This window comes from Sinocyclocheilus rhinocerous, unplaced genomic scaffold, assembly GCF_001515625.1.
Source record: "Sinocyclocheilus rhinocerous isolate Xijiao unplaced genomic scaffold, SAMN03320098_v1.1 scaffold1111, whole genome shotgun sequence".
Lineage (NCBI taxonomy): Eukaryota > Metazoa > Chordata > Actinopteri > Cypriniformes > Cyprinidae > Sinocyclocheilus > Sinocyclocheilus rhinocerous.
In genome coordinates this window covers 1,969,374-1,983,156 of record NW_015655406.1, presented here as the reverse complement: position 1 = coordinate 1,983,156, position 13,783 = coordinate 1,969,374, and the positions used below count along the sequence as shown (strand labels likewise).

Below are 13,783 nucleotides of genomic sequence, written 5' to 3'. Positions count from 1 at the left end.
TATATATATATATATATACACACACACACACACACACATATATACTGTGTGTATATATATATATATATATAAAGATTAGGTTGGTCTTGCTAAAGTGCACTTGTGTTCTAGAGTAAAAAAAATAAAAGCAAATAAAAAATTAAATAAAAAGCCTAAAACAGGACATATTTTTTATGGAAAGGCAGAACATTCCTACATTTCTTCAGCCACTATAATGAGCATTACAGTTTCCCCAATTCATTTTCCTATGAGTGGTGTCACCTGTCACCTCATACATATGTCTTACTGTATGTCTCTGCTGGAATGCTGCATTATTGAACTCGAGCACCAAGGAAATGACATCACCCTCACAAACAGAGAGATAAAAAGAAAAAAAAAAACACACACAGAAGAAAAGAACCATAAACAGATAGAAGGTTTTTGCCAGTCAAGCGTTCTCACACTCTATTTACTAGGGTTAAGAAAAACAAACAGAAATAAGAGCTCCATAAAAACCGCCAGCCATTTTCTTTGGGTTCTGACAGCCCTCAGCCCATCAGTGCAGGTGAAAAGATGTAACTGTAGACAGATAAGACCAGTGTTGGGAGTAACGCATTACAAAAGTAATAATATTATTATATTTTTTAACCTAAACTACAACGTAACATTCATGTAGACCTACATACCGGTATCTAAATATGATTTCATATATTTTATGCTATATAGACCTACCACATTACCCTCCACTGGGTGTAGAATGAGCTGCAATAAACTACATTTTGGCATTTTACAATACTTATGTGGATATTTTGGATGAAAGTAACTCAAAAGTAACTCAAAAGTAGTGTAATGCATTACAATTCAGAGACAGTAATATTGTAATGTAACTAATTACTTTCAAAAGACAGTAACTAGTAATATATAATGTATTACATTTTGGAAGTAACTTGCCCAACACTGGATAAGACTGTGTACAAAACATGAGTGCTGACAAGCTCACTCATTAAACTTGACCGGGCCACATATGCAGGGTTTATGTTACCAGCCGGCCCTGTCACATGGCAATCCGATATCTCGAAAAAGAGCCTTCTTCCTGCGCACAACACCTCACTGGAAAGACAGACCTTGAGCCAGGATCTATCTTTAGGTATTTCACTAAAGCTAGAGGATAGCGCGAGGAATAAGAGACGAGATGAGTATTTAGAACTTGTTCGAACATTACCCTGAGGTGGACAAAAACTGCACAAATTTACTGTTTATGCTAGCGGGGATTCTTTAATTACTATTTTCTTTGACAACATTTATGGCATCAGGACATTGCAACCAGCAACATGTCCGTTGGAAATTTACAAAAGAGTTCAGCAAATCGTAAAACGACATGATGCGAGAAAAAGGAGACAGTTAAGAAGTAGAAAGCGGATCTCTCTTTACTTCCCAGAGAAAAAAAGACCACAATTCCCAGTGTGAAAATGTACCTAAGAACACATCTGTCGAAAAAAAAAAATAATAATCTGTTTATTGGACAACTGCCAACACTTAATAAAACATGTTCCACATCATTTGACATTCAAACAAGATGCCGTTTTTACTATTACCTTCTACAACACTACATGTAAATTCCCAGATGTGTGCTCTGTGAATCTTAATGCTAATGTAGGAACTGTGGCTTTTGATGAATTAAAAAAAAAAAAAAACTGCGAATGAAAGAAGTAAATAAAAGGAAAGCAAACAAACACAGCCTTAAGTGGATGCTGCCATTTAAACAGTTTAGCAGAAGTAGCCCCATGGGGGGTATCCCAAGAACCCTTCGGGGTCTAGAGTGGCCCTGCAGGGGAACTGACGCAATCTGCAAATAATAAAAGGAGAGATGGTGCTTGAAAGCACAGCTTGTGATTGAACAATGCTCCACGATTTCTGCCACACAGAGGAAGGATGCAGCAGAGAGCTGGGTTTTCCTGTGGCCAAACGCGCCGCAACAGACAGCTGTGTGTGTTTTTGCCGTGAAGACAGAGAAAACGATCTGTTCGCATTGATTAAAAGCAGAATTTAGAAGTTGCTGCTGTTGTCTTTGGCTACAAAGTTTGGAATTGATTATTGCAATTACTAACAGGTGCGACTTGCGGTTTGCCTGTTAATACAACAGATTACAGCAGTGGTTCGAATATTGGGTCTTAATCACTAACCGTGCATAGTGCTGGGCGGTATGACCAAAAATCTATATCACGGTATTTTTCAAAATTATACCGGTTTCACGGTACAAGACGGTATTTTTTTTTCATGCATGTCCGGGTGTTAACCATATTTTCTACTGATTGAGAGAGGAAATACTGCAGTATATTGACTTAGAATGCCCTATTTTACTGTCATGATGAGTGAATATTGTCAAAAAATACCACACTAAATAGTGACTAAACACGACCCCTTTTAATACATGTTAACCAGGAGTCACTCTCATTTATAATCGCGGCATCGTCTGATAAAATCAACATGCATCTACACTAAAGAGTGGCTATGCGGTTGTTTTGGCTATATTACTTTTTTGTCTCATGCAGCGCACTGCCTGCGTCTGAGTAACAAACTTAAAAAAAACAACAAACAAAAAAGTGCATGTGATATTAACAGACGAACTACGCTCATATTTATAATTCCAAACAATCAGTAAGCGACAGGTGCTAGGAAACGCTGTTTTTTTACTCATTTATTGACGAGTCGGCTGCGGTGCGGCCAACTGAATGCGCTGCTTCTCTGCCGCTCACTGCACAGAACAGACGCCGAGAGAGGTGACACTTCTCCGGGAAGGTCAGACCTCGCGTTCGCGGGACAGCACTGGCGAAATCTTCCAACTGAACCATAGCTAAGGTTTATCCAAAAAAGTCGCTAGGTATATTCAATATCAATATTCTATGGAAAAAGCTGCTAAAAGGGTCTGAAAGTTGCTAAATCTAGTGCTAAAGTCGCGCTCGTGTGTGTGTGTGAGACGCGGTAGCTGATGGCAGGTGCGGTGGATATTTGTGGCGGTCAGTGTGGATATTGTGGATGAGTTCTTCTGTGTCATCACGTTCTATTAGTTCTACAGCTTCAGTTTCGGAACTTTCACGCTTAGTAACACATACAGCTGTTCCCTCACCACAGTGCAACAGTGAAAAGGGACCCCTTTCAAACAGTGTCGCGTTCCGAACGTTGTTTAAGCGACATACACCGGTATTGTGGTATTTTAAAAATTCATATCATAACAAAACTAAACACCGGTATTCGGTATGAACAGGTATAACGCCCAGCACTACGTGCACATGCAAAAATTAGTGTGTGAAATCTGTTACTGTGTGAGTCTTTCAATACCTGGACTTCATTTCATTCATTAAATCCAGCACAAACTTAGTCCTTGTGTTCAATTAGTTGTTCTCCTGTAATGGATTCTTTCATTTTGGCCTTGCAATTTGATTTTGGCTTTGTGTTTAGCAGCCACACTGTTCACACAGCTAGCATTAACTATTTACAAGTTGCTACTGCATTCAGACAGAAGGAACAAGGGCAGAGGTCAGTCATTTGACACGTGTAACCTAGCAGATTTCTAGCTCAGCGTTTGCATCATTTAAACATGCAAATTATGTTTTCGTTTCTAATTAAAGAGCAGTTGTCTGATTGAATGTCTCATCTCAAAATCTAAGTGCCACATGGCTAAAAAGGCTATCTGGAAATTGGTGCCAGAGAGAGAGAGGAGTGTACAAGCAACCATAAGCCATCTGAAATGTGGGCGTCACTCTGCCCGACATCACTGACACAGTCTAAACCATGTTCATCAGGGTTAGCTTATCCCACTATCCAAAACAAACAAGCACATTAGCAACCAAACCTTTGACAGCAACTCCAACGCCAATGCCCTCAAGCGTTACCAAGGCTAGCTTTAGCCATTACTGTGCGCGTGGAGGAGCCAGAACAAATATTGACAGGGAGTAACTGGGACTTGTTTCCCAAACACCCCACCGTGCAACATCCTTGTGGACAAGGAAAGAGGAACACGGGTATTTACTGTGAAATCAATAGAGAATAAAGAACATTTTATTGCAGGTATAATTTAAACAAACACCAAAAGTATCCTGACTATGTACTGCTCAATATATGATTGGAAAAACTCAAACATAAAACCGTTTTGGACAGTTCTACTTCAGTATGTCCTTCTCTGAGTTTCCTTCCATTGACCAAGCAAATTTGTTTAAGTGCCTCAATGTTTTCTGCCTCGAGGGTCAAATCTTGTGGTCTTACAACTCTTGCCGGAATATTTCTCCTTTTCACATTCAGAACTAATAGGTTTTAGTGCTTGCTTAAGTAATTAAATAACCCCTTCACTATGAGAGCATTACATGCCTGCTACGCATCGCAAAAATGACACACTAACATAAATATCCAAAATTATCTGTGCTATACTCTCCTATATCAGCACTGCTCTTGTCCCATACTCACTCTCAATTTTCAAATATGAATATCCAATCATGAAAAAATATGAATGATCAAATATTTAAAATGATGATTATCTAAACAAAGACTGATAATATAATTTCATTGCCATTTCCACCACAAAAAGCTGTTAAACATAATACGTTATTTGAGACGTGATAGAAATGACTATGGAACATTGTTTGTTAGTACATAAAATTACATAGCTATTAATATATATATATATATATATATATATATACACAAGTGTTGTAAGATTTATTTTATTTATATTTAAAACATTTGAGTTTATTTTCTGAATGTTCACAGGGCCTACAGTTCAAGAAAATACGAAACAGTAGGAACAGAGTAGGACACTAAACTATTGCAGTCTCTCTGGCTCCAGAGATAAGATGTATTTGGTCTCAAAGAAGGATAGGAAGAAATCCGACAGCCATATCCGTTCATTTCTCCAGACCATATGTATCATTCACCCATCCATCCATTCATTTGGAGCAGTTCAAGCGGAACTGTACAAGGGCGGGGTAAAATTACGACTGCGTTTATGAGTTATTAATGGCCTCGGCCCGCTGGTTCCCAAACGGGTCTGGGGTTCCAAACCACGCAGGGCGGACGGAGCTGGGTTATAGAGCTATACAACTCAATAAATAATTCAACGGCATTACTTGGATTTCCAGAATTGCCATACATTATACATGCAGTTCAACAAATGTCTCTGCTATTATACACATATCTGTACACTTCAGCTGTGCGGTAATTAATCACCTAAATGTGTGCCAAAAAACTACAGAGATCTTTTCACCCTCCCTGCTACATTTTTCATGCCAAGGTTTTGACACACTCCAGTGCACCCAAAGAAAATCAGCGACCATGTGAAGGAGGAAGGGAGGGGAGGACAGACGGATGGATTTTTTGTTGTTGTTGTTGTTTCTGGCTTCGCAGGATTGATTTTCATCTTTCTGGGCTAATCTCAATCCTTCTTCTAATCTTGATCCAAAGCACTTGAAACCAAAGGCTTCTTCACAGATGAATACAAAACAAGTGTCTGTTTGTGCAACATAGATGATTACATGTAGATGAAGGATGGATGCTGTTTTATCCAAAATATGAACACATTTTCTGAAAGACAGTTTAATAAAGGTGAGGTTTTGTGGTCACACTCTTCTGCTGTTAACAAGAAGCAGTGTGAGAAATTTAAGACGCATATATCGCGACATTCTGGTCTTGTCTTGTTCGGTTAAATTTGATGATTTATTAATGAGCGAGTAAATATAGCAGAGGATCGTATGAGTTCAGAATACACATGCACGCAATAAACAGCCACACAAACAGTGATCACGAGGTAAAGAAAATAAAACCCCTGCAACTTTCGAAGGACTAAAGCCTGGATAAATCAAACAAATAAAGGCAGGATTTACTGTAGGATCTCATGTGCACCGTTTAGGCCTGGCAGACAAGTGCTGTTTAGATTTCCCTGGTATACTGCAGAACACATGGATCATGTGTGTATATCAAAACCACCTATCAATAATTCAGCGTGAACGCACCATCTGAAAATATGAACAAGACACCAAGGGCAGAAGAAGGAACAGATTTAATACGCAAAAGCTTAAGAAGGACGAGCTGGGACTGAGAGGAAAAGGAAAAACCGCTTTCCCAAACTTTTTTGATTATCTTTCCTTGATCCCTATTTCTCTCTCAGTCTTTTGTCTTTAACTCCAAGCCGTAAACAAACCCTCTATTTCTCAGGCAGAGAGCTTAAAGGAGGAGGAGGAGGGTGGGTGCATTTCAAAATCTCTAAGCCTCAGTCCACAAAAGAGAAGAGAAGAGAAGAGAAGAGAAGAGACAAACAATGGGCTGCTACACCCATCAAGGGGAAATGTTATGACTCAATTTGCCAGCACACACATACACACACAAAACGTACTGTATAATGCAGCATGCAAGGACAGAACCATTAGCATGCATGACAGTGCTCACACTCCTGCTGTCCCACTGCAAAACACACACACAGTGCGCGAAAGAGAAAGAGGGCACTAAACAGATTGTCATATATTGACTCTCTCATGCCTTGCCATTTGAAAGTATTTCCCTTCAGTTCCCAAAGCAATACATCTAGAGCTCATGCAGCAATCTGATTACCTGACAGCCGCTATTATCGCTCAATTTTGCAAAAACAAGGTGACAGAAACCCTATCTCTATGAAACACTGCGACTTCACTGCACCACACAACAGCATTATGCCACAAGCACAACTACAGTCCTCATATCAAAGCATTTACTCAACAGCGTGATCTGTTGTCAACCTCTTTCCACTTCTCTCTTTCTGTTTCCAGGTGCATTTAATGGAAAGAAACAGCTCAGATGGACAGTCCCTGGAGAGGCATCACTATTGTCCAGCGGCAAACTCCCTCCAACCGCTGACCTTTACAACTGGAGTGTGTCAAGCCCGCTGCCCTCCCCCAGCGCTACATGAATTGCTACTCCTGCCTTACCGGTTTGACCTTAAGCGGCTCAGTTGACCTCTCTATTTAGGATAAATAAATAAAAAAGAAGGATGGAAGCATCAAAAGATTTTCAATTGCATGCAGCGTTCACTTCATAAACACCACTTTATAGTCACACTTACAGAAAAACATAAATTTGAAAGCAAACACTGCAGGTGCATTCAAATCAAGCCTCACACACTTTGCTGTGTGCTTGCAATACACTGAAGGCAGACTGTCGCCACCTAGGGGACACTTTTATAGCCAGGAGCACCAACCCTGATGCTCACTGTAGCCGTATCAGCCTCTGGCTCATCCTTACACACATTTACACTCTCTAAAACTGAGGTAAGTTGTTATTTTTCACCTAAACAGCAAATTAAGTCCAAATAAAGCTAAGGAATTAATTTTCCTCAGCATGTTTTTTTTGCTTGATATTTTTATAGGGGGAAGTCGTGGCCTAATGGTTAGAGAGTCGGACTCGTAACCCAAAGGTTGTGGGTTCGAGTCTCGTACCAGCAGGGATTGTAGGTGGGGGGAGTGAATGTACAGCGCTCTCTCCCACCTTCAATACCACGACTGAGGTGCCCTTGAGCAAGGCACCGAACCCCCAACTGCTCCCCGGGCGCCGCAGCATAAATGGCTGCCCACTGCTCCGGGTGTGTGTTCACGGTGTGTGTGTGTTCACTGCTGTGTGTGTGCACTTTGGATGGGATAAATGCAGAGCACTAATTCCGAGTATGGGTCACCATACTTGGCCACATGTCACATGTCACGTCACTTATAAAAAAATTTTTTTTTTGAAAGGATGGAATAAAAAGTCTGCAAATAAATCCATGACTATATATTAGCATTTTCTGGCCTCAAATATGCTGTTAAGTATGCTGCAAACATAAGCACGGATATGCAATGCTCTCTAGACGAAAGAATTAAGAAAATCCCCTGCTACCAGGTTAGAAGGATACCCCTGAAGATTTTCTTAAACCTCAATTCGCCATTAAGTAATAGATCTGGATGCCTATGGTGCAATGAAGCGTTATTACATCCCTTTATCCAGGAAACTTTTCTCGGCCAATCGAATTACACCCCTCATTCTGTTGTGTTCTCCCAGAGCACACAGCCCTGGTTCTGTAATTGACCCTGAACCTCTTTTAATTTCAGACGTTGGCTATTACTTCAACGGCCAGCTGTTTGCAAGCTCTGGATCAGCTACTATAAAACACCATTAAGGAGCCCCTGGTCTTACCCTCTCGCTGCTGCTGTTGCCACAGGCCTCATTTATTTTCAGATTTCAGGCTACCTCTAGCTTTGATGACAGATGCACATGACAGCACCCGAACACATCGATCGACAGAGACTGGAAAGGGAGGGATTTCTAACATTTTTTATAACCTCTCAACTGGGATTCACATTTCTAAGGCTCTGTTTTTATCTCACTCTCTCTCTCTGTTCCAGGCCAGGGGAGAGGAGAGCCAGATTGCTTTACGGGCTCAGTAACAGGATAGCAGATCTGCCTCTCACCACACTTCTGCTGTAAATAATGGAGAGTATATCCTGTAATGTATGGATCTGTGTAAACATAGCATGCACTCCAGGTATGTGTTTTGGAGTGGAGAGTGAAGGTAGTGAGAGAAAAAGGCAAGTATCTATGCTGTAGTGCCTGCGTCTGCAGTTTGATGAGACCTCTGCAGTTATTCAGCTCATTATTAAAGGGCCCATAATAATGGGCCTCACTCTGACCTCTGACCTGCAGCTGGGACGCGATGAATAGCAAAACACATGCTCACACAATCATGGGCAGACACATGCAGCAAACACACAGATCTAGAGATCACAGGACACCTATGAAAACATACAAATACAAATTCATGCTTATCCACAAAAACACCCACTTCACACCTCTGAAATCACTCAGATAAAACTTTTTTTCAATTTTTTATTTTGTTTTTTTGTTTTTTAATTAGCCACAATGCTTGCTATGGTTGTTTAATGGTAACATGTCCGCAATAACAGTGTGGGACGAGTTATGCACCAAAGTGTAATACTTAGAGGTTTGTTCACATCCCTAACCCTAAATATGAGCAATAGCAACATCATGTGAAAATACTTTTAACAAAGAGTAAACTTACACAAAAAAACCCTCTTAAGTAGAGATATTACAAAGAAACATGTATATAAAATGTATTTAAGGCATAAAATAAAGCTAGAGAGAGAGAGCTAAATTAATTTTTGCCCGCTGTAATCTCAGTCGCTGCACATACACCTGTACCTGATGTACAGAGTTTAAAGAGGTGACTTTAGCCTCATCTGACACGACAGATTTCAAATGACTTTAAACTGGCTTAGCAGCACAGACACACATAAGTTGTCACTGGCTTAACCAAATCACTCCACACAAAGACGCATTAGCAAGGAACGAGGAAATCTGGGAAAGCTCTTTCTTTCTTTCTTTCTTTGAAATGCGGTCTGAGCGTCTTTAATAGAGAGAGGATTGTGACAGTGTTCTTGAGTACGAAGGTGAGACAAACCTGCTGAGTAAGTAATACAGTAAGGGTGTAACAATGCCAAGACTGAAAATTAAAATGTTTGAGGTCAAGACAAATTGCATCACGTTGGATGAAAATATGTTTTTATGTATTTATTTGACCTAGTGTGTGAACAATAGTAGAAAAAAAAGAAAACAAGAACATTAATTATGTCATTGTAAGAGGGAAACCGTAGGAACCTTACATTCAAAGCACCACAGGAAACTACATATTGATTGAGGCTCTATTAATTTGCAATATAGTAGCTGGAAATATATTCTAGGCAAGAGCAGCAAATCATCACGGTACGGCCGTTATGAAATAACAAGCCTTTAGGGCTGAACCTGTCAGTGCATCAAATCTCTCCGCACCAGAGGTAACATCAAAACAATATCTCCAGAACAGAATTATGTTCCATACTCAATTTCCTCTTAACGCATTACCTGAAACAATATGAGCAAAGCTAGATTTCAAAAAATGATAGCAAGGTGCTTTTCGGTATCTGGCGAGGGCTGGAGAGAGACTCGAGTTTCATATTATGACCAGTTGTGATCCCCTTCCTTTCCCCCACACTATGATTCACTGGCTGCTTTGTATGCACACACATCTACTCATCCATTCATGTATTGACCTAGTGAGACAGAGCAGAACGAGAGGGGGATGGAGGGTAATAAGGAAGAAGAATATAAGTTGTCGTTCCTACCTGTATTATTGACATCCTGTTCACTGGCGCCTCGGTGGTGTTTGTAACAGGTCCCGTGAAGCTAGTGTGACAGCCAACGTGCCCTTGAGGAACACTGAGGTTGTTGGTGGTGGGTTTGAGGTACATGACCTCTGACCTTGGAGAGCTGAGGGGCAGACGGGTTTGGTAGTCGAAGTACATGGGCGAGGTGGCCAGAGAGGGACTGCTGACAACGTTCATCACATTCATGGTGTCCCGCTCCTCCACTTCGCTCTGCACTAGCATGATGTCATTCTTGTTGATCTTCTTCTTCTTGCCCTTGCCAAGTTGCGGGTGAGTGTACTCGGCGATGCGACAGTTGTATGTGCGGATCTCCTTGTTCTCCCGTTTGCACTTGACAGCGATGGTGATCATGGCAGCGAGGAGCATAATTGAGATGATACTCAGGGTTACTATTAGTGGGAGCGACATGTCCCAGTTATGGTGTTCTGCATTGATGCGTGGTTCGCCCTCTGGTAAGGGCCCGGAGTAGGCTTTGACGATAAGTTTCGCCATGGCGGAGAGTGATGGCTTGCCATGGTCAGTCACCTTGATGATGAGTTCCACAACAGGTGCCACCTCCTCCCACAATGGCTGGGCTGTCCGTACCTCGCCCGTCACCGAGTCAATCTCAAACAGGTGTTCCTCATTGCCATCTGAGATCTCGTAGGTGAGACGACCGCTTTCACCAAAATCATTGTCCACTGCTCTCACGGTGGTGATAATGTGTCCGACTCCCACATTGCGAGGTACATGGATCTCAGCAGTGTCATTCTGAAGTAATGGAAGGACAATGACAGGAATGTTATCATTAACATCCAGCACACTGACACGGACAGTGGTGTTGCTCTCCAGGTGAGGGTTACCTGAATCCTTCGCCTGGACCTTAAAGTCAAAATACTTGGTTTGTTCATAGTTGAAACTCCTCAGGGCATAAATTGCACCATCAGTGGGTTTGATGTTAACATATGTAGTGATAGATTCCTCACTTACATTAGAAGGAAGAAGGGAATAGGATACAGTACCATTTTGGCCCAAATCTGGGTCATGAGCAAGAACAGAACCCAGGTATTCCCCTGGGATGTTGTTTTCAGGCACCTGGAGAAGGTAGACCATTTTTGTGAAGCGGGGTGCATTGTCATTTTCATCTAGAATCTTAACAGTGAAAGACTTTGTTGAGTTCAGGGGTGGGTTACCATTGTCTTTGGCCACAATTGTGATGTTATACTCATCTTTTACCTCCCTGTCCAGGGGTCTGTCGGTCACTACTGTGTAGAAGTTATCATAGTTCTCCTCCAGCTTGAAAGGAACATTCCCCAAAATCCTACACTGGATCTGCCCATTGCGGCCTGAATCTTTGTCTGTGACTCTAACGAGTGCGATCACTGTCCCTGGAGCTGCTGCTTCACTAACCGCCCCCTGACGCACAGCTACGAAACCTATTGACGGCCAGTTGTCATTCCTGTCAAGCACTTTAACAGTGACTTTACAATGGCCAGGAATTGGGTTGGGGCCTTGATCCTTTGCCTGAACATCAATCTCTATAATTGGGTTCTCCTCAAAGTCGATTTTATCCTGGATCTTTACCACACCCGTTCGGGGGTCTATTGAGAACAGCTCTTTGATCCTGTCTGAGACATAACAGCTAAAAGAATAAGTAACCTGCCCATTAATCCCTTCATCGGGATCTGTAGCATTTAAATCTATCAGTGCCGTGCCTAGGGGTGAATTCTCAGGGATCTCCACTACATATGAGGGCTGTTCAAACACAGGGCTGTTGTCATTGGAATCAGTGACTTTCACATTGATTTGCATTGTGCCTGATTTGGGATATTCCCCTCCATCTGTGGCAGTTATAATTAAGGTGTGATGGCTACGTTCCTCTCGATCTAAGGACCTCTGAACGACCAATTCAGGGAATTTAGTTCCATCCCCTCTGGATTTAACATCCAAAGAGAATATACTATAATCATCACGCGTGATCTGATATGTTTTCAGGCCATTTTCCTTAGTGTCAGGGTCGTAGGCAGCAGCCAGGGGGAAACGTGTGCCAGGGGCTGCGTTCTCAGATATGTCAAAATCGATCTGTTCAGAAGGAAAGCTTGGTGCGTTGTCATTTATGTCCTGTATCTCAACTTTAATCATGCAGATCTCCTTGTCGTTGGCAAACACTTCCATGGAGAGCTGGCACTTGGTGTTTTGTCTGCACAGTGTTTCCCTGTCAATCCTCTGTTTAGTGTACAATAGCCCACTTTCGGGATCCACATCAATAAGGTGTGGGGCGGAGTTCTCCAACACCCTGAAGTTGGATTTTTTCCCCTGCTCTCCCAGTTCCAGCTCTGCATCCTTGGCAATGTTTCCAATGACACCTTGAATTTTCTCCTCAGGTATTGAGTAGTTCAAGTTTTTCAATGTCAGGGCTTGCGCCCATAAAAGTAGGAAAAGGAAAACAGAAAGATGCATCCCTTTCAGTGAGAGTGTCTTAGGTTTCTGATGCGTTTTACACCTCCGACCTGTTGATCTTCCCGGCAATTTCACAATTTCTACCTTCAATTACTGAGCACACATGCCGATTCATGATAAAAAATGTATAAAGTCATTATGTGGGCTTTTCCTTTGAATGCTCTTTTCTTTCCTCCGTAGCAGGGCTCCCTTTATCCTGAGTTTTTACAACAAATGGTGAGGCTGTACAGCTAATTTATATTCTGCTGAATGCCCAGGCGCATTGGAGGCAAAATCACAATCCGGTTTCCACAAAGAAATAGCCTTTCCCAGCCTTTTCGCCTGTAATAAAAATAAAAGAAAAAAAATCTGTGTCAGATTACTGCATGTAATATTGCACTTGATCATTTAAATTATATTATAAAGATTTAAACAAGCACCTTGTGTCTCAACATATGCGCTTTTTTCCTCTGTAGTGTGACCGTGTAATTCTAATGCGTAATTCCTCATTCCCTGGGGAACGACGTGAATGGCATGTCAATCCAACCTTGAGATGCGTCGGAGCGCTTTACCGCTGAACACAGGTGGATGTTTGTGTTATTCTGCTCTCAACATGTAGGCTAAGCAATGCGTCGAGGATGCGCCATGTGGCACGAAGAGTGTTACGCGCATCATACGAGTAATTATGGATAAAGGTGGTGAGCAAATTAATACGGATAGATCTCTTTCTATGTTCTATGTCCTCAAACAGCTGCTTAACTGATGCCATATCAATACCTTGCTGTCTTAAGGCAACCCCCTGAATGCAAATGCGTTGAAATAAGCCTCTTAACCGGCATAATCCGGCTGTTAAATACAATTCTTACATAGTCGCAAAAAGCAGAGCAAATGAAACACAATCCTGGATGGTTATTTATACTGCGCTTCTTGAATAAATACAAGAAGAAGCTGTTGCATCCTCTCTGGCACTGTGCGCATCCAGCAGCTCCAGGAGCATATATGACATGTCATTTCATGTTTTTTTTTTTCTTTTCAGGATGACACTTTGGAACAGAATGATGATGAGAAACATCACACAGACTTACCTGTAATCTTATATCCAGTCTAAACACAACCATTACCAAAGACGAGTTACATCCTTCATGCACCTTCCCAATGAGTGGAGGGAAAAAAAA

General features: G+C 41.6%; 2 protein-coding genes across 2 annotated transcripts in view; both read right to left on the bottom strand.

Moving 5' to 3' along the window:
• The window catches only part of LOC107718221 (protocadherin-17-like), a 78,418-nt gene extending 64,644 nt beyond the window's left edge, over positions 1–13,774 (bottom strand). Inside the window, exons 1-2 of the mRNA XM_016525215.1 lie at positions 13,694–13,774; positions 10,149–12,950 (exon numbers count right to left, since the gene is read on the bottom strand). Of these exons, the coding sequence (XP_016380701.1) occupies positions 10,149–12,629 (2,481 nt within the window). The 5' untranslated portion in view covers positions 12,630–12,950; positions 13,694–13,774. The remainder of the gene's footprint in view (positions 1–10,148; positions 12,951–13,693) is intronic.
• LOC107718239 (protocadherin-17-like) overlaps positions 13,115–13,783 on the bottom strand; it is a 4,221-nt gene continuing 3,552 nt past the window's right edge. The window contains exon 3 of the mRNA XM_016525233.1: positions 13,115–13,182. Within this exon, the coding sequence (XP_016380719.1) occupies positions 13,115–13,182 (68 nt within the window). The remainder of the gene's footprint in view (positions 13,183–13,783) is intronic.